The following is a 21,825-nucleotide window of genomic DNA, read 5'->3' as shown; positions in this document are numbered from 1 at the left end:
ATGTATGCTCTCAGCAGTGATGTCTCATAGGTCAAGGACAGCTGCCAGCTCCCCCTTTGCCTGAGCTGCACACTACTGTAGAATCAGCAGATCAAGGGTGTTGCTCTCATTTGCCTCAAAGCAAGCAGCTATTATTAGTTCCAATTCTAAACAATTAGAATCAGACTTTGTTGTTGATGGGTTTTAGGCTCAGACAGATGCCTACTTGGCCCAGCTCAGCCTCGCCCAGCCCAGATCAGCTTGTCACCGGCACAAACAACAGCCAGGCATGTGCTTCCAATTATCCCCCATTATTTCATTAACACAGTCACAACACAGAAACAGAAACAAAAGGCTCCCTAGGCTCGGCACGCAGAACCGATAGTACGGCAGGACGAGTGAGCTTGATATCGAGCACAGCAGTCGCCAGTGCCCAGAGCTGTTAGTTCTCCAAGAATGCCTGAAAGATGTGACTGCCCAATCCCAGGTCACCTGCACTTGACAATCTCTCTTGCTGGCTTTATAGGATCACTTCTTCCATTAGAAATGCAGCTCTGGTTTCAACCTAGAAACTGCATGGCCGATAAGAGAGAGAAAAGACGTCACAGTTCCAGGGAGTGGTTTGGTGAACTTCTGTTTCAATGTTGAACAACAGAGAGAAGTGTTGGGGGTTCATGCTAGCGTGACCAGAGGTCAGAGAATTGCATCAAGATGCCAGAGAACTCACCCAAGCAGGAATTCCAGCAAGTGCCACTTCTCTCACCATTGCAGTGCTCTGGCACAGAAAGGAGCACTTGCCAAAATCAACTCCCTGCACAACTAAGAAAGCCAGCAGAGCCTCCACTCTGGGGCATCTGGTGACCCTGGCTCATGGCTTTTGGAAAATCCTGCCTCTTTGTTCCAGATGTGTTGAGACAGGATGTTGAGGCCAGTTATGAACATATGAAGCTAACTTCTGCTGAGTCAGGCCACCTAACTAGCTCAGTATTGTTTACTCTTGACTGGGAAAAAAAAACACAAAACTCTTCAAGGTTTCCAGGACAGAAAGTCCCTGGTACCAGAGATCCTCTCCCTGGAACTGCTGTGGAATGAACCTGGGACCTTCTGTACGCAAAGCACTTCGGCTATAGCTAAGGTTACTATCTTTGTTTCAGGACCCACACCTGGCCCTGCTCCTGTGTCTTTAACAGTAACCTGACACAGACAACTGTAACAGGCAAAGCTTTCCATGCTCCACTTGTGCATGTCAAGCTTTTGTCAAAGGCTCAGGAGCAGCCCCAGCAAGAAAGAGGGTAAGCTCCAGAAACTGCAGCTGGGGCCAAATACAGCGCCTCAGCCACAGCTGACAGGAGGCGCTCAGAGCATATCGTGTCTGTCTTGCATGCACAGTGCTAGCTACCAGTTTGTAACCCAAATGTTGGTTATTAAAGCCTTATGTGACCGAGGCTAACCGACCTGAAGGAACACCTTTGAACATAAAACCTATCCAGGTTCATAGGACATCTTTCCAGCCTCTGCTCTCTGGCCTTCTTGCAGGTTTGATAGCAATGACCAAATGCAGGACCTTTTCAGTGCTGGCACAACACCTATGGAACTTCTTGCCCAACAAGGTCCCTTCAGGCCCCCACATTCATTGCCTTTCCTCCAAGCACATCTGCTTCACCGGGGTTTTAGATTATTTTAGCCCTGTGTTTTAACCTGACAAGCTGTTTTAACTGCTGATGTTTTTAACCCATTTCTGCCCAGTCCACAGGTGTACACATTTGATTCCTGTTGTGTATATGCAACATTGGGCAGAAATGGCTTAACTGACTCAGAGCCCAATCCTGAGCTTGGCGCTCCGGCTTTATGCCGGAGCGCATTGTTGCAAACATGCCGTAAGGCATGTCTGTGAGGCTTACTGCCGGGCCAGCACTCATGCTAGCCCAACACTGGCCAGCGCTGGGCTAGTGCCAGGCAGGCGCTTGTCCTCCGCTACTTAATAGTCTCATGGACCGCTGAGCCGCGGGGTAAGTGGGGGGAAGAGGCATTCCGGGGTGGGAGAGGCCGGTGATGGGAGGAGAGAGGGTGGGCAGGAGGCGTGCCAGGGGGATGGAGCAGGGAGGCAGGAGGCAGGTCTGGTGGAGCTCAGGTCCACCAGATCCTGTCTGCTTGGTGCCCTACATGACCACCTTTACTTTACCGCCAATCAAGTGAGTAGCCCCACTGTGGGGCTGCTTCCCTTAACTGGGGGAAGGGGACAAAAGTCCCCTTCTCCCAAGGCGCCGCCCGCAGCAAACTGAGACATGCAGGATGCGACAGCATCCATTCTTGGCACTGCTGTAGCCGCACGCCCTGGGCAGCTCAGGATTGGGCTGCCCCAGCACAATCCTAACTTGCGCTGGAACAGGCAGGCCAGTGGGCCTGCACTGTATCCAGCACAAGTTTGGAGCCGACTGCTGCTCTGTTAGGGGCAAGGGGAAACTTTTCCCCTTATCCCAGGGAGAGCCAAAGTGGCCCCAATGGGTCTACTCGGATCTGCGCCACCTTAGGAGGTGGCACAGATCTGAGCAGAGTGGAGCGGCCTAGACCACTCCGTGCTACCCAGAGGAACAGGGTTAGGATAAGGGTTAGGATAAGGGTTAGGATAAGGAGGAACAGGGTTAGGACCTGCTGCCCACGCTCCTCCCGCCCTGGAACGCCTCCTTCCTGTCTCCTCCCTGCCCTCTCCCTCCCCACCCTAAACCCCTCTGTCAGCCAAGCTCGGCCAACGTAATCTTACTATGCCAGGCCCGGATCTGGTGTGAGGAGGTCAGCACAACTCCTTGCGCATTTCCTCTTGACTCTTAAGTCAACGTAAAAGTGCCTTATGGCATATTTGTGACAGCCCCAAGTTGGTGCAAGTGACTTGAACTGGCCTAATGGGGGGGGGGGGAGTTAGGATTGCACCCCTAATTACAATATTTTAGCCAACACAGATTTTATGCTACTGGATTTGTTTATGGCTATGTTGTTATGTCGCTATGCAAGTTGCTTTGGGCAGATTTTAATCTGGAAAAGTGGTGTACGCATTTATTAAACAATCAACCAGCCCCCAGGCTAAACCTTCATGCATATTAAGCAGAATATGCTGGTCTCCCAAATTGTCTTGCCTCCTTGATTCATGAACTAAAGTAGTTTTAGTTTATAACACTCGTTTCATGGCTGAAACAGTACCACAAAACAAAGCATTGGCTTGGTCCAGCTGTTAGATTCCTGACATTCTCAGTGTTCATTTGTTTTTGTTTGCATTATATTTGTTTAATGCATTTGTTTGCATTATATTCTGTATGCACTTCAGGACCTTGCGGGGGTGGGAGGGGGGAGAGAAAGCTGTGCAATGCTGCACAGGCACAGTCTGAGCCTGTGAGATAGAACTTATGAGCTTGCCAGCCCAGCATGTGGTTTTCATTCACAGATAGGCATGCAACAATTGTATTTCTAACAGGCTTTAGTTGTCAGTTTTCTTCAAGAAAGCAAATCACATGGGAGAAATGGACAGGAGCTAGAGGGGAGACTTCCTGTTCCAAGTACAGTATAGTCCCTTTGATCGATTATACGGAAATGGGTTCAGGGTTGGAGGTAAAAAAGAAAGGAGCAGTTTTAGCTTAATATAGGGAATGCTGCATGGACACTGTCCACTTTTGACTGCATTGCTCTGAATGTAATATTTGGTGCCCAGTACAACATCCTGAGAACCCCAGCTTTCATTTAAAAACAAACAAGTTTCTAGTCCTTACAGCTTATGATACAATTAAAAAACGTGGCAGTGGTTCTTTCCAAAGAGTTCAAATGGACCCTTAACAGAACTGACTGTGGTCAAAGGGATGATGCTAGAGTTCTCTGCCCAACTCCTGTGTTGGCGTTCCACTATGTGAAAGCCCAGTCCATGTACATTTGTCTAATTTATTTCAGCTAGTAGAATTCAGTGTGGTACAATGGTTAGTGTCAGACTCCACTCAGCCATGAAGCTCACTAAGGGCCCTATCCAGATCACACACACCGGGATTACTGCCAGTGTGTGTACTGTCACAAACGTGCTGTGAGGCACATTTGTGAGCCCTTACCACAGGCCCAGTGCTGGAACTAGCCTAGTGCGAGCCCATGCTGGGCCTGCATTCCGCTGCCCGGCAACTGCCCGAACTACCTGGCAGCAGAGAGGTGAGTGAGGGTGTGGGGGGAGGTTGGGAGGGGATGTTCCAGGGCAGGGGGAGGCAGGGAGGAGGTGGGCGAAGGGTGGGGAGGAGGCGTGGTGGGGAAGGGAGTGGGACGGGAGGAGGGTGAACCAGTGGTGCTTGGCTCCACTGGATCCTAAGCCCTGTGTCAGGCTGTGCAGTCCGACATGGGAGTCTCCGATTCCACACCGGCTCCAGAGCTGCCACAGAATCAAGAAGCCCCATTGTGGGGCCACTTCTCTTACCAGAGCCCCCTTCTGCTGAGGAGTTGCCACAGGCTGCCTGGTTGTGCTTAGGATGCTGCGGCAGCCACTTGATGCCACGGCAGCCTGGTGTGCCGGGAAGCTCAGGATTGGGCTGCTCACTGCTCACACTTTCTCAGTCTAACCTACCTCATCAGGTTGTTGCGAAGATAAATCAGGAGGGAAAACTGTATACAATGCCTTGAGTTCCTTGGAGGACAAGCAGGGTAAAAATAAAATAATCTCCAAAACCATGTTAAAATGCCTATGCAATCCTAATCTTTTCACATCCACACAGTTCCGCCCTGAAGTAGGTCACCGTGCGCCTGCCTGACAGATGAAAACTACGACCGCATTATGGGCAATTCCACCACAAGTTGTGCAAAGCAAGATCTAGTGCTTTTGTACTTTCTTCTTTCAAACTTCTTTGACTCTGAATGACGACTTTTTATTGGCCTTGCTCCGGAGTCTTTAATCATTGTGTGATTCATCTTCATACCAAGAAAAGCTTCTTTTGCTAAATCACTGCCTTTCAGGCGCAGTGAGAGAAGGAGGGCAACTCTGTCAAAAGAGACGAAGGGAGGCAACTCTATCTTTGGTTTAGGCCATAAAACTGGTTCGCGGCAGAACTAGGGCTGGAACTTGACTAGGTTCAAGTACACTTGGGGTGACCATCTTTTTACTAGTCTGCTCCTTTAGCAGTAGCCTGACATAAGCATGACAGCAGGTAAACTATTCTCTGACAGAGAAATAAAATTATGGGAAAAGCCTTGCTGGCTTGATTCCTGTGAGCTGCTAAAAGCACAGGAAATAAGACTACTTAAGAACTTGGAAAACCTAATATTTTGGCCTCTACCTAAAGTTTGCTGCACAAAGTTCTATTGAAAGCAACAGGTTTTATGTTCATTGCAACAAATTTGTTTCAGTGGACCTTTATCACAACTGATGTTAGTTGGTGGATCAAGCCCCATCTCCGGTCTCTCTAAACCCCGGCCCGTGGGTCAGATCCAGGTTTGGGAGAATCCCCCCCCCCCCATTGTGAGCAATGAAATAATAATAATAATAACAGGTATTTATATACCGCCTTTCTTGGTCTTTATTCAAGACTTTATTCAAGGCGGTTTACATAGGCAGGCTTTATTAAATCCCTATTAAATAGGGATTTTTACAATTTCAAAGAAGGTTCTTTCTTTCAAGAACGACTACATTCAAGGTGTTTCATTCTGATCTGGCTTCACATTCTGGCCTCCATCCTCCCACGCTCAGAGCAGATGGAATTGCTCGGCTTCAGCTTGTCAGCTGCTCCAAGGTCGCACGGTGCCGGTGGCCTCGAACTGGCGACCTTGTGGATGTTAGTAGGCTCTTCCCTCTAGACAAGACCTCCTGCCTGCTTAATGTTATGCCCTGCCATGGCTCTTCTGGGCACCAGATCTGGACAACGCAACACTCTGGGCCAGTGTTTCTCACACATTTAGCATTGGGACCCACTTTTTAGAATGAGAATCTGTCGGAACCAACCAGAAGTGATGTCATAACCGGAAGTGATGTAATCAAGCAGGAAAATTTTTTCACAATTCTAGGCTGCAAGCCTACCCACACTTACTCACGAGTAAGTCTTATTTACTATCATTGTTAAAAACACATACATAGCAGTCTGTTAAAAGTACAAACTGTAGCATTTTCCCAAATGCAGTCACATACCATGGTAGCGTCCAGTCTATTAAAAATAAAATATTGAAATGAATGGGGACCCACCTGAAATGGGCTCACAACCAACCTAGTGGGTCCTGACCCACAGTTTGAGAAACACTGCTCTGGGCAGTCAAGTCTGCCCAGAAATCTGGGTGCAATGCCTGCTGGGGCATTGGAACATTGACGTAACTGCCCAGAGTTGTCCAGATCTGATGCCCAGAAAAGCTGCAACATGGCAGAACAGTAAGCTCTGTTCATGGTAGGGAAGGTCTTCCCAATACTTTGTGGTCTTCAGTTTGGAGACCGTTGCCCTATCTATTAGGTATACTATTCTCTGATTTTTTGCCAAGCTCTTCACTTAATACTGCAAGGCCCTCTACAAAATCAATATGCTGGAATTAACTTCCAAGGCCCCAATTTCACGTTCAACATAAGTTAAAGGCCTGTGAAGTGTAGGTTTACCATCTGAGATGGTTGCCATTGGGATGGAAGAATCCCTGATATTCTCCAAGTACATAGTAAATAAATCTTACTCCTCACTCGTGGTAAATCTTCCTCCTGAGATCTAGCAGGAAACCACAATCCCTGTGAGCTTGTGTTTGTTTTTAGGTTTAGACCAACCAAAAACAGTTTATGAAAATGTTCCTACTACACCGAAGAGCTTAGGGCAGAGGTGTAAAACAAGGTCCGGGGGCTAGATGCGGCCCACAGAAGTTTTTTATCAGGCCCTCGGGCTCTTATCTGCTTAGCAGTGCTGAGGTGGCACTGCTGAAAGGGCAGCCCACATGAAAATTAGACTCTCCCATGTCTTGAAACATGATCAAGATTTGTGTGTTTTCTCTTCTGTCATTTGCAGCTAACGAGTTCCTAAGTGAAAAGTGCTTATTTTTGGTTATGACCGGTTTAATGACATCACTTCCTGCCTAATGGCATCACTTTCAGCCCTCAGCAGGCATCATGAATGCTATTCGGCCCTCAGTATGAAACAAGTGTGACACCCCTGGCTTAGGGTGACGTGCATGGTGCCCACTTCCTCCCATGTTATTCTCACCCTATATTCTCACAACCCTATAACAGGTCAGCAATTTTTAAACCTGATTCATCTCACTGCAAACTGAGAAGGTGCTAAAACTGTCAGGGCACACCATCAGTTTTTTGACAATTGACAAGGCACACTGCACTCCTGGTGGGGGGCTCACATCCCCCAATGGCCCCACTAATAAATGACCCTCCTCCAGCTCCTGCAGTAGGACTGCAGACCATTCACGGAACACAAATGTGCCCCGGCACACTGATTGAAAATTGCTGAGATTTTGGCTGAGCAGAGATTTGAACCCGGGTCTCACTGCTGTGAAGTCCAGCTCTCTAACCACTGCACCACTCTGGTTCTTGCATACAAGGCCTGTATTCATTCAATGAACTTACACAAGCTGCATGTGTACCACCTGGGTTTCTCTGAATAGAGAATGAAAAGCCTTGAGCAAGATCTTCTGGTTAGAACATGGCTTTGGAGCCCTGCCCAGGCTTGTTATGACAACAATGTAAACCAGCCCTTGTCTAGCCAGAAACATATGGCAAGTGTGAAAAGGAGCAGCGTGTGCTCTGTTTAACTTACACCCTTCTTTAGTGAGTCACCTGAATCAACTTCTTGCCACCCCTACGCATCCTAAAAGCCTCAACAAAAAGTGAGCAAGTCTTTCTTATGGAAGTCGGGGGAACCCATAAATATATGTCTGAGGTCATTGATGGCCAGAAAGCAAAAGACTTGAGTAACCATTCTTAGAACTTCCAACATCATTAGACGACAGCATCCATGCCAAGCATTTGCTAGAACTGATGAACATTCTCAGCTATGGGCATTCAGAACCCTACAAAGTTCAGAGTAAATGTGAGGGACCTTGTTAAAAAAAAAGGCGGGGACGGGATAAACCTACAGCAAATACTTGCTTCACACTATTTTAAAAAATATTTACATGCCGCTTTTCAACAACAAAAAAAGTTCACAAGGTTGCTTAGATAGCAGAATAAATGGAAAAAGAAAGCGTTCTTTGTTTCAATGGGATTTACAATCTAGAATGGGGTCTCCAAACCCCGGCCCGGGGGCCAGATGCAGCTCGCAGCAAGCCTCTTTCTGGCCCGCGGCCAACCTCTTGTCCCCTGAAAGCCTCTGGCCCGCTCAACTGAACATGACCAGAACTGTGCTCTGATTGTGTCTGGAGGGTGTTCTGAGGGCCAGAGAGGTTGAATGAATGAGCCCATTCATTCATCTATTCACTCATCTAAGTTCCATCTCTAATTTATTTATTTAAATTTTATATTTAAATTTTTTTTCCGGAACTCCACACCATGCCAGATATTTGATGTGACCCTCTGGCCAAAAAGTTTGGAGACCCCAATCTAAAACAAAGAGTCACACTAGTAAGGAGCTGCTCGAAAAGACAATACCCTGGGACAGATAGGGACAATTCATCTCCCCTTTGCACTTTAAAGGTGCCTCTTTACTTAGAAGGAGGAATTCTGTGTCTGATTGCATGTCTGTGCGTGTGTGTCTGTGTGCATGGGTACACATGTGCCTTCTGAACATCTTGCAAACAGGTCAGTGCATATCCTGAAAGCTAGAGCCTATATCCTGAACTGAAAGCATGCAGATGAACTCACTGAAAACCCTGCATTGACTTTCAGGTGTTTGTTCATTTAAACAATTTTCACCTCTCCTATGCTGGAAAATGTGAACCCAGTAATCTCTGGATTAAGTTTAAGAACAAGCCAGGGTTTGTCTGCTCTGGATTCTTACAAAGTTTCAGCTAGTTCCAGGTGTGAGAATCCAGGGTTCTGGTTCAAACCAGCACAGCCCTGGACTCACAGGTTAGTTCTGTTAGAAAGACAACGCATTCAGAGACTGCCAAACTGTGTGAGAAGGAAAATGGTTTGACTGGATGGAGGATAGGGGCAAGAGAATGCAGCAGACAACTGGCATTCACTGGCAGTTGGGAACATGGCATATAGACTGGGGCTAAGCAGGCATCTTATCTCTTCCCTACACCTAAATGGGAAGACAATCATGTAGGCAGCTTTGCTTGTGTTGATGCCACAAATGGCTCTTCTCCTCTAGCTGGGTGGAGGGGGAAAAGTGCTTGAGGTCCAGAGATCTGATGCAGCTGATCTCCCCAGTTTAGAAGTATTTGCACAGGTTCTCAGGTCTGTTTCTTTCTAGAGTTTCCTACCTATCCAGATAGCTGGTGAAGGTGCTGCATGCGCTCTTCTCTAAGCAGGAGCTGTGCTTGTCTTTACAAAGGATGTTTCCTGCACTCCTGGTTGTGCACCATGGGCAGATGCCATCCCTCAGGTGCAATCCAGCCCTTGACTTGGGCTGGTGCAAGTCATTTTCACCTCCTTGGGAGGAAGCTGGGCTGGCGCTCAGAGGGAAGCGCTGAGACTGGGAAGCGCTGGCCTGCAGAGGCTGAAAGAAACCTCTGTGCTGACTTCGTCTGAGCGCCTTGCGGCATGGCTGCACCGACGCAAGGCTCTGAAGTAGGTGGGGGACGGCGAGGAGGCGGGAAGGAAATGTTCCTGGATGGGGGGAGGGTGGGTGGTGGGCAGCCCCGGGGGCAGGTGGGCAGGGAGCGGGAGGTGGGGCTCAAATCTGGCACTTATTCCGGATCCCAACCCCTGCTCCCAGGGAGAATGGAGCAGCTCCAAGTCGCTCCACTCTACTCAGACTTGCGCCACCTCAAGAGGTGGCACAAGTCCGAGGAAACCCATAGGGGCCAGCGGCCCTTACCTGGAGGTAAGAGGAAATGTTTTCCCTTGCCTCTGGCTGAGCTGCTCATGGCCCCTATCCTGCGCTGGATACAGCGCAAGCCTCTTGGCTTGCCTGTTCCAGCACAGGGTAGGATTGTGCCCAAACTCAAAGCAATATTTAAAAAAACAAACCAAACATTACCAATTTTGATTTGAAGTGCATCTTTTAAAGCAGTGATTTTCAACCAATGTGCTATGTCACATTGGTGTGAGGCAAATGATTCACAGGAATGCCAGGGGAGTTTGGGGGCAGGTCATTTATTAGTAGAGCCACTGGGAGATGAAACCTCACCTCACTCCGCTGGCAATGCAGTGGGCTGTGTCAATTGTTGAAAAAATTGATGGTGTGCCTTGATAAATTTAGCGCCTTGCCAGCATGCTGTGAAATGAAAAAGGTTGAAAACTGCTGGTTTAGAGGATGGTTTTAAAGAATTTCAGATCTTTTGGTGCATTCCCTTTTTGTGGAACTTGCTTCCTAAGAAAACCTGCTGGGCTGACTTGCTGGTGGCATTGAGGAGCTTGGAAAAATCTTCTTGTTTAGACATGCACTTTTGCCCCCTAGCTAGGACTGGAACTGCTGCTCTTATGAACTGGCCTGAATTAATTGTTTCTTGTGGTGTCGGTTTTCTTTCTTTAGCCTAATTTCCAATTGTGTGTTTTACATTTTTGTGTCTTTTTTGCAGGCTACCCTAACGGCCTCTTTCAAGGCTAAAAGGAACAATATGCATTTTGCAATGCATTAAAAGATAGGGAAATAAAAGCCAGCCTGGCAAATTTAAGACTTCTATGAAATGCTCAACTCCCCAAAGTCAACCACATCCATTAGAATGAGGTTACTTAACTGGATTTCACTAACAGATGCACATTATTATTGTTGGCTTGAATAGAGAACTGGGTTGGTTAAGTTGCTGCACACAGTAATTATCTCACCATGTAGATAATGTATGCAGATTAAACACCCGCCTGCAAGGACTTGGGTGTTTCTGGTCCCGTCTACTGGCTTTTTGATTCTGAGCGACTGGGACTTCATATTAGCTGAGTAATTCATGTGCGGTGTCTCTGATGTCTGAATGTGGCTGTTTACTTTTTAATCTCACCTTGTAAAGCAGACTCACCCTGCCCTATCCCAGACACATTAAGTCCATCACTTTCATAAATCTGATGAAATAGGCTGTTGACTATAAGGGCTTTAGCTCAGTGACAGAGCAACTGCTTTGCACGTACACCATTCAATCCCTGGGATCACCAGGAAAGGGCTAGGAAAGGCCGCTCCTGCCCTGAATTTCTAGATTGCTGCTCCAAGTCGCTCTGGACAATGGCTAAACCTAAATGGATCAATGGTTTGACTCAGGCTAAGGCATATTCATACAGGCCCACAACACTGTTGTTTTTGGATAGGACAAACTACTGTATATAGGTTAAGCATAGAAAAATAGACTCTTGACATACTACAATCTCATCTCAGCTCTGAAGTTGCTCCTGGTTTATAAAAACCACTAGCCTCTTGCTCAAATGACAGTCCTGCTTTCACCCCTAAACCTCCCTTTATTTGCAAGCTGATCTGTTTGCTTATTTTTCACTAGTCTGTATCCTTCCAGTTTACCAGAGTTATCCAAGACAGCTATCAGCCACAAAGATGATCATTATTTTATTTTTGGTTCTATATTTTACCCCTTCCCTAAAAATGAAAGCTCTCAACCTGGATATTTATTTATGTTTATTGTAAAAGATTTATGTTGCACCTTTCTTCAAAGATGCTTATGAAAGAGATTAATAGACAATAAAAACCATAACAACAAGCCAGCAGAGCAAATTCCAGAAACTTATTCTACTTCAAAGAGAAAAAGAAAAATCAAGGGAGCAATAAAATTAACCAATCAAGTATAATCAGAGAAAGCCTGTCAACAGGTAAGTTTTCAGTGTCCTCTGGAAAAAAATAGGAAGAAGAGAGCAAAATGAACCTCCTACAGGAGGGAATTCCAGAGGGAGGGGGAGACCAAGGAGAAGGCCCTCTCAGGTGTCCTTCATCAGCCATGTTTTGGAGAGAAACACACAACAGCACCTTCCCAGTGAATCTCAGGGAATGGGCAAACTCATGTGGAGGAAGGTGGTCTCGGGTACCTTGGTTCTAAGCTGTTTAGGGTTGTAAAAAAGAAATAACTAGAACCACTGACGAACTTGCCCCTGTGACGCCCGGAGCCAGGACCACAGGGTGCTGCCCCTCCCCCACCAAGAGCCCCCCACCCCTGTTGTCAGGGGGTCTTCAGAGGACTCCAAAAGGATAAAAATCACTACTACTGCTTTTTGGTCAAAAACTGAAAGTAGCAATTTTTGGCCTTCAGGAGGGCTGGGGAGGCCACACGCAGCCTCCCTGGCTCTCAGAAAGCCCCTGGACAGGGGCAGGGGTGTGAGGAAGGTGGCACCACCTCTGGAGACATGGTGTCCTGGGGCATTTGCTCCCCTTGCCACTGCCGCCCCCCCCAGAATGTCTCTGACTAGCACCCTGAATTGTTCCCAGGAACAAACTGGCAACCAATGCAGCCAGAACAACAGAGGCACAAAACAACATCTCACACTTGATAAAATTCTGGCAGTGGCATTTTGTACCAGTCAAAGCTTCCAAAGGGACTTCAAAGGCAGCCCCACAGAAAGCACATTACAGTAATCCAAACAAGAGGTGACCAAGGCATGGATACCCAAAGCCAGGCTGAACTAAGACCAAAATCCCCAGAGCTGGCACACCTGTGGAAGCTAGGCAAAAGCATCATGGGTCACATTGGTGGCTTGGACCAGTGGTTCTCAAACTTTTTAGTCCTTTTCAATAGGTAGATGTGCCGTCACTGAATCAGCAGCTCTCTTGACCAGGAGAATCTAAGATGACAGGATTTAATTTCAGTTTGTTTGCTCACATCCAGCCCTTCACCAATCCAAGACACTTTGGGCAGATTCCTAAATTGCCCTTGGGCCAACACAAGTCCCTTGTGCCAGCCCAGGAGGATCGCAAACGTGCCGTAAAGCATGTTTGTGCTTCCCCTATAGTCGGCTGGGCTGGTGTACGGCTGAATCCAGCCTCTGCGCCGACTGAGACAGGGAGCCTTGCGTTGGCCAAGCTCAGCTGATGCAAGGGTCTGGGGTGGGCAGCCAGGAGGCAGGAAGCAGGGCTGGAACCCAGCAGATATGCCGGATCTTAGCCCCTGTTCCTGAGCAGCACCGAGCGGCTGCATCCACTCTGCTCTCCTTATGCTACCCCCAGAGGTGGTGCAAGTCTAAGGAGACCCATAGGGGCTGCAGTAGCTTACCCGGAGGTAAGAGTTTCCCTTTGCCTCTGGCTGAGCCACTTTGGGTCCCTATCTTGTGTTGGATACAGTGCAGGCCTCCTGGCCTACCTGCTCCAGCGCAAGACAGGATTGTGCTATAATTTGATGTATCCACTTCTCCAGCTGAGGATGGCAAAGAAGTAAAACTGGGTGTCATGCGCATACTGATGACACCCCATGCCAAAACCCTAAATGACCTCCCTTAGAAGTTTCATGTAGATGTTTAATGCATGGGGGACAGAATTGAGTCCTGAGGAACACCATAGGTCAAAAACAGTAGTGCAGAGCTGAACTCCCCTAACACTACCTTTTGAAATCTATCCTCCAAGGAAGACCAGAGTCATCATAAAGCAGGCTCCCAAAACCCATCTTGGCCAGATGTTCCAGAAGGATACATGATCAATAGTATCAAATGTCACTGTGGTCCAGAAGAACTAACAGGAACATCTAAGACCTGCCCTAGATTGACCAATTGAGCTACCAACATTATTTCAGTTGCAAAACCAGGTCAAAAACCAGAATGAAAAGGACCAAGATAATCAGTCTCTCAATCTCAGGAGTTGACTCACTGCTCCCTTGAGCATCTTGCCCAGGAATGGAAGGCTGGAGCTGCAGAAAAGATTCCAGGTTCCAGTGTGGACTCCTTAGAAGGAACATTGCCCAAGAGCACCCCAGCAGCTGAGGCAGTGAAGTAGACAGCAGAGTGGGTACTAAAGCAACAAAATCCGTATCCTATCTCAAACATCCAGAAAAAACTCAAAACAGGATGACTTCTGGATCCGGCACTGACAGGGGGATGGACTCACAACAGGGTATCACAACTGCTGCGGTATCCTAGAGCTCGAAGACTGCAATTCCTCTTGCTTCTGCAAACCAGGTCACAGTGATACATGCCAGGTTCAGTCTGTTCATTCAGGATCTTTCCTGGTTGGACGGAACAGGAGGAGTTGCATGTCTGCCAGCTGTGTCCTCTGGGTTTGGAGGATACTGCAGTAGCCCTGCCTGTGGGGGCAGAGAGGTGGACTTGGAGAAGATCCTGTATGGCCAAGGTCTTATGATTGACCAATCTGGCAACCACGGGGGCTGCCATTACGACGACTAAGGCCCATTCGGTTCAGAGAGCAACTGGATGAGATAATACACTTGGCAGCAGCCCTGTGGGGAAGGATGTACCAGTGCATTCTATGGAATGTTTCTGTGCAGGACTGCAAGAGGAGAAGGGGAGTACCTTACAGACCACATAGCTCCCTCCTCCACAGCTGGGAGGCAGCTCTCCCCAAGCGAGCAGTGCTGGCTGGAGCCTCGGCTCCCATTTCTACCAGCCATCAGAGCCACAATCAATGTTTAATTAGATGCGATTTAATTACCCGCTTGCTCAGCCGTCACCGGTGCTGACAAGCCAAGCTCAGGTTTCCAGCATTGAGAGGATAGAAAAGACGTCAAAGACAGGATGTGTGACCAAGCCCGACCCTCCCCCACCTGCAGCACTTAGTTTTCACCCTCAGCCCTTCAGCTGTGCAGAATGCAGTTAATCTTTTATTGAGCTCAAAAAGTGAGCAAGGACAAAGGTAACTGATGGGGCTCCTATTCCCAGTCAACTTTAAAAGCACTCATCATACCTTCCCCCAGAAAGGAAAAGGGTTAACCATTCCTCCTGATCAGTGGAATGTGCTAGGGATGAGATTCCGCTCATAAAACCTGTGGTCCATCCACACTGCTGAGTAAAACCAGTGCTCCATTCATAGTGATTGGCAGGAGTTCTTTGGGATTTGAGACCAGGGATCTGGGTCCTTCTGCATGTGAAGAAGGCACATTACAACCCAGCTATGGCACTTTCTTCCCACAGACCTACACACCCACATTCTCATATGCTGCAAACATGTTTTGGGACACTGTCCTCTCCACTCCCTAAACTATGCACAGATGGGCATTAGTTATGCAGTGGCGAGAGAAATGCTCAATGCATGTGTGCTCAGGGTACCCTCACCGCCACCCCTTTTATTTCACATGGACCTAGGCATGGAAGCATGGAAGTAGCTTCCACAGCCGAGACAACAAGATCAGGAACAAAGCTCCACTGCGGACTGAGCTACAGGCAGTTCAAGGGGACCTGCCTGCTGCCTTCTGGGAATGTGAGGTACCTCACACACTGTGCACGCCCACTCCCTCTCCCTTCAGGCACCAAGAAGCTTTGTACCTGCACGGTCTGAATCGCTTTCCCCAGTGCTGGAGGATGGGCTACCCACTGGTCCCGGCTTGTCTCCCTCACGGGCTCCTGATTCCTTCTGCCGCGTCCTGGCCGCTTCAATTCCCTTTACCCGCCGGGCGTGACGGTTCCCTTTGTAGTGTGCTTCGGCTTGGCTCTGTGCAAAGAAGGCAGAACATAAAGTAAGGTCAAGCAACCTATAAATCTGGACTGGTGTGCCTCTGTCCTGTCCTCTCCTAACCTTCCTTTCCACATATCTCTGTCCATATCACTTATCATCAGCATGAAACAACAGCAGCACCACTTGCCCACATTGTTCAAAATGTCAGGAATTGAAACTGCACCCAGGCAGCTTATGTGGTACATTTGCGGCCTTTCCCGAGCTTGTTAACACTCATGCCTGGCTTATTCCAGGATGCCCAAGCACACCCTGAGACTTCATTAGGCTGTCATATAAGTATATCCAGGATTGCTACATTTTTTTTTCTTCTGTGACAGAAGCTCTCTGGTGCCTTAATTGCTGTGTGGTGACTAGAAATTCAGCAGGTGCAGCTCATTCCAGCTTGGAGATGCAAAGAGATGGGGGGAAAAAACCGCAGCTGCTAAATTTCTACTTGTCATGCAGAAGACACACTGGCTCTGTCAACAGAGGAAAAAGAAAGGTGACAATGCTAAGTGGTCACCTGTCAGTTAGATGACTGCATTGCACTCTATGCGAGGTTGCCCTTGAAAAGTATCTGGAAATTGCAACTGGTGCAGAACACTATAGCCAGATTGCTATAGGTCAAGCAGGGGGAGCATATTACTCCTATCCTGCAGGGATTACACTGGCTTCCCATCAATTTCTGGATCCAGTTCAAGGTGCTGGTCCTTACCTTTAGAGCCCATTATGGTTTGGGCCTTTGATAACTTTAAGGAGTCTTCTGCCATGTGAAATTGCCAGCCAGCTTTGATTGTCCAGGGAGGCCTTGCTCCACATGACAACACCAAAGGGGTTTGGTTGGCATACACATGGGACAGGATCTCCTTTATGGTAGCCCCCAAATGTGGAACCTCCTTTCCCAGGAGATTCAGGGGGCCCCATCTTTTTTTATCTCTAAGATATTGTTAAAAAGATACTTGTTCCACCAGGTATACAAGCTGTAGCTGACTGATGTTTATCTGCTGCAGCTATGATATGCTTCTGATTTTGATTTGTTTTTGTGGTTTTATGCTACCTCCCTGAGTTACAAACAACCAACTTACAGGCATCTGAGTTACAGACAGCTGCACTGGCATTTTTATAAAAGTGTAGTATGTCCTTTGCAGTGCTTTTTGGAACTGGCAGTGTCTCAATCTAAGTACATTTCCAACTTCCAGTCAGACCTCCAGAATGGAACCAGTATGTAAGTCGGTATGCATGTTTATTTATTTTTAATATTTATGAACTTCTTGGAGACCATTTTGAGAGAAAGCTGGTATATAAATAGGAATAATAAATAAAAGCTGTTCCAGGCATTGACAGCACCCACAGACATCTAGATGCGCAAATGCCTCATGTTGTAGATGGTATACCTGAAGCTGCTATATTTGAAGGGGAAAACGCACAACAAAGATTTGCAGCCTTTAGATGCAAATTTGGCTTGCAAGTCTTTCCAGCGCAAATCCACCATGAGGTAGTTTAGCAACTGAAAAGAAGAGAAAAAAAGTGGTATCTGGAGATTCTTTAAAATTCCAAAGTAGCAAATATTTATTTCCAGATTAATGCCTGAGACAGAATGCCTGAGAAACAAAGCATGGGCTCGTAGTTAATACCCATGTTCCTTCTACCTCTGGGTGCTCTGACACTCCCCCAAGCTGAATCTGGTTCTAATTCTTGGGACATGATGTGAAGGCACATGATGCAACCACCTTGCTGAAGCTCAGCAGGTCTGGGTCTGGTGAGTGCTTGGATGAGAGCCCCGTGTATGCCATTTGTGTCCTATGATAAAAATGTGGGATTTAAATGTACTAAAATATATCATTAGTTTTTGGTGTAGCTGAGCCCCCACTTCCATTTCCTGTATCTGTCTGCCATCCTTCCATAGTCGTGTGCATTACTCCTCCTGCACTGAGTTTTGCCTGCCAGACTACTGTCCACCATCATAAATTAGTCTCATTGCCTAAGTACTTTGGACAAGGCTTTGAGCTTTTTACCCCATCCTGGATGATTAGGGTGGTGGGACGTGACATGACAAGAATGCTGCCACAGCTCCATGTCTCGTTCTTGCTCATGAATGGATACCGAAACCTGTGACATGATGTCATTGTCTTGTGCTTTTTCACACCCCTCACTTACCATCATTGATGCTTGGGAAGAGAAAATGCACAAATTGATGTCATTCCATATGTTGTGGTACAATATATCTTACAAGAAAGAAGGGAGACAGACATGGAGCTGGGAAAACTTCCATGGTGCTGTACTTCTGTCCTGACAGTGCAAGCCTATACATGCTTTCTCAAAACTAACTACCACTGATTAGAGTGAGCCTTAATTCCAGGGAAATGGGACTGCAACCTTACTCAGATCTTACACACACTTCATCTTGTATCAAGTTACTACTCAGATCAAATTGCGTAGTAATTTTGTTTTTGGGCTTTCTTTTAGTGTGTGCTTTGGTTCCTCTGCTGCTCATGTCATCTGTAGCTATTTTAGGAGGGGTCGCAGTTCAGTGGTAGAGCATATGCTTTGCACACAGTACGTTACAGGTTCAGTCCCCTGCATCTCCACTAAGAAGGGTGGGAAAGATCTCTGCTTGCGTCCTTGAGAGTCCTGCCAGTCAGAAAATATTGTGCTAGAGATACCAATGGTCTTCAGCCAGCAAAAGAAAACTTCATATGTTCATGCATGTTATTCTGAGAGTCCTTGAATATAATGCAACTTGTTGACTTCCTGCAAGATGGGAGTTAAGGGGATGTGGAAAACCTTGGCTTAGGCAGGAGACTGGAAAAAAGATCAACCCAATTGTTGACATCCTTAAAATTTAGAGATTTCTAAATCCAGACTTACAAAGATTGCCAGTTTCTTACACACATTCTATCTTCCTGATAAATTGCATTTGGCTTTAGGAAGAAGCGATATCACTCTTTTCAATGGCTTTCTGCATATCTGTCGTCCATGATCTCATCACCATCCTACTGAAGTTGCTGCTATGGCAAAAGGTTGACTTATCTGAACCCAGATCTGGAGTCACTGTCTCCCCAAAGACTCACCTCAGAATTGAAGCGGATCTGGCAGACGTTGCAAGAGATAATGGGGCGCTTGGCCTTGGCTACGGGTACCCCAAAGGTATGGTTGATCACTGCCTTCTGCACCGGGTCCATCTGCCAGGGAAAGGGAGGAAGAAACAGAGTTTGTGGTCAGCGATTACACCTGCTGCTCATAAATTCTTCTTATTCACTTGTCTAACAGAAGGTCAAGTCACATGACCATCTCACCCTTATGGTAGTCAGAGTTTTCAGGTTCAACAGCCCACAGCAAGGTGGTTGTGTGAGTGCCACCACCCTAGCCTGCATCCAGCTCATCTCAAAATTTTGGCAACACAATTTTGAAGGGATCATCATCTTGTGTTCAAAGTCAACCTGTGCTGAGTAGTGGCAGTGGCAAGTACACAACCATCTCAACCTAGGTTTATGTGGCTGGAAGTTAGCAGATCCCAAATGGTCAGGCCCAGCCAGAACAGGGGTGGGTGAAGTAACCTGCCTCAGTTGTCAGATTTCAGAATACCACTTGAATGACAGCAGTAACTTATTGTTGTTTTTTAATCACTATGGGGAGGGGGTGCAATTTGGAATTTTTGTCTTAGACAGTGAAATGTCAGGTTGTCTCTGATGATTGCTGCAGTCAGAGGGGATTGGGTGATCTGCCCCAGAGATGTTGCTATGACTGCTATGAAAGAGGTTCTGCATTATACACAATGGTCAACCTGGGCACTGCAGTGGGGAAATGGAACATCAAACACAAGGCAGTCTTTAGGGATCAAAGGGACACGTAAGCACCAATGCAAGACAGTTGGGCATCAGTGTGGGGGAAAGAGGACCACATCAGGGATGCACTGAGAGCTGGTTTAGTGATGCGACTAAGCACATGAGTCAAGGCCCCTGCTTCACAGCTCAGCCATAATCTAACATCCCCCATGTAGCCAGAGAGTTCACTTGGCTAGTCACTCCCACCCTGACCTACCTCATAAGCTTGTTTTGAGGATCACATGGAGAGGGAAGAAACACACTAATCACCCTGTGCTTCTTACAGGAAGGGTGAGAAACAAACATAATAGACAAGATCCTCCTCTCTAGATGGTGTTAGGCAAGCAAATTCCTCTCCACTTGGGCCTTCATCTGACACACTCGAGGGAGAACAATACAGATTTTATTTCTCTCCCACCTGTATCCCACCCTTCCTCCAAGGCACCAGTGAAGCTCTCCCTTTATGTTCTCACAACAAGCCTGTGGAGTAGGTTAGACGTTAGACCAACTGATGACGACTTACCCAGGGCCACCCAGCAAGCAGAGATCTGAACATGAGCCTCTCTGCTCCAAGCTCCACACTATGCAATATATCATGTTAGCTTTTGGAACATTCAACTCCCTTCCTCTTTGATTGCTGAGATGATGAATACTCTACAAATGCTAAGAATGGTTAACAGAGCATGCCAGCCCAAACTGCAGGGGCTTATAAGATCCTTGCAACAATATATTATTTTCCCCTCAAAAGAGTCAGTCTGGGGTGGGGAGGACTAGAGAAGCCAGGGAGTTCAACCCCAGCAGAACTGCACAAGAGAATGCTATAGAAATGACGTCTTAAGTCTGGCTTCAGCTTCCTTGCCCTGACCCAAGGGGTTCCAGCCAATCTTTTCTGTATTCTGAAACTCCAGCCCATGATGACTGAAGATCACATCTAGCTTTCTATCAAATCTGGCAGCTACAGGAATGAAGCCAAGGCCAGACTCCATCCATTAACAGCAGGTCAGAGATCTGGGTGTTTCCTGGGTTACTGCTCTGGCTAATCTCTTTCACACTCCCACATCATGGGAGAACCATCACTCATTCCAGTCTCTCCCCCTATGTCATGCATCCTCGACCTGCTTCTGTACTCCATCAAACACTGCGTTGGATGACGCTGCACTGAGGAAATTTCTTCCCAGAAGAACTGCAATCTTTGTGGCACTTCCTTCCCTGAGCCCTCCAGGATAATTCACAAGACCTGCACTGTTCCCATCTCTACCATTGTTAGCAATTGCAAAACTCTGATTGGCTGGCTGGTCAACCAAGAGCCTCACAGAGATGCAGCTGTCCTGGAGCTACTGCAAAAGACCCCTTCCATTGGCTAGAAGAATCTCCTTGAGACACTTGGCAGTGCAGAACATAATTAATAAATTCTTGGTACAAAGCTGAAGCAGAGCCCAGGCTTGGTTGACTGTTTGGCCCCGTCCCTGGGATTACGATATAATTGTCAACAGGCAGCTGTTGGAAAGGCAGGAGCTCAAACCAACGCCAATTGGCTCATCACAAAGATTCAGAATGTGGAGAGGAAGGCAGAAATTGAGGACAGTGCACCATATGGAGACCCTCAAGATAGGTTGGCCAGTTCACCCCAGGTAGTGGATCAAGGCCTACGTGGCCATACATCTCCTCATGGTGTTTTCACACAGGAAGCTGAAAGCACCTCTTGCTACAGATGGGTTTGTGATGTGAATGTAAAGCTTACAATCATCCAAACACTCAACTGTTTATAAAATCCCCTCCTCTACATTCTCTTCCACATGAAAAATGGATTATCATAAGTAAAAGTGAAGTTGAAAATGAGGCAAGTTTAATATGTGCAAATGTTAACCAGTTCACAAAAGGAGAGGGGGATATAGTCCATACATCATTCTGGGAACTGTCATTGTTGAAATGTCACTTCCTGAAGGTTTCTTCCCACAAAAACTTGAACTTCACTTAAATAGCTCATTTACAGCCCAATTCTATGCATGTCTATTCAGAAGTAAGTCTCATTAGAGTCAATGGGGCTTACTCCCAGGAAAGTGTGGATAGGATTGGGCTGTCAAAATACTCTACTACCATGAATGGCAATGGCCTGGTCAGATCCGCAGTCTTGCATTGCCCTTCTTTTTTGCCACTGGCCTGCCAAATGGAGCCTTTCAGAGAGGTTTTCTAATGGCAAATTTATGTCACTGTCCCCATGCACTGAGGCATTTTTATCTGCCAATTTCTTTTAACAGAAGCTAAATCAGGCTCCTCCACGTTCCCAAAAGCGAGCTACTTCACAATCTTGCCTCAAGCTCTTCCCCCATTTCACTGGCAAACCTGGATTTATGGGTTGGAAAGTATGTTGTAATCACACAAATTTAGTTTTAATTAAGGGGGAAAAAGTA

The 21,825-nt window shown here is 47.1% G+C and overlaps 1 protein-coding gene across 1 annotated transcript in view; it reads right to left on the bottom strand.

Moving 5' to 3' along the window:
• The window catches only part of ZNF385A (zinc finger protein 385A), an 80,709-nt gene that overhangs the window by 23,347 nt on the left and 35,537 nt on the right, over window positions 1-21,825 (bottom strand). The window contains exons 2-3 of the mRNA XM_066617089.1: window positions 18,662-18,772; window positions 15,422-15,587 (exon numbers count right to left, since the gene is read on the bottom strand). Of these exons, the coding sequence (XP_066473186.1) occupies window positions 15,422-15,587; window positions 18,662-18,772 (277 nt within the window). The remainder of the gene's footprint in view (window positions 1-15,421; window positions 15,588-18,661; window positions 18,773-21,825) is intronic.

The sequence above is a fragment of the Tiliqua scincoides genome, chromosome 2 (genome assembly GCF_035046505.1).
Source record: "Tiliqua scincoides isolate rTilSci1 chromosome 2, rTilSci1.hap2, whole genome shotgun sequence".
Taxonomy (NCBI): domain Eukaryota; kingdom Metazoa; phylum Chordata; class Lepidosauria; order Squamata; family Scincidae; genus Tiliqua; species Tiliqua scincoides.
The sequence above is the reverse complement of the archived record's forward strand: the minus strand, read 5'-3'. Positions and strand labels throughout refer to the sequence as shown.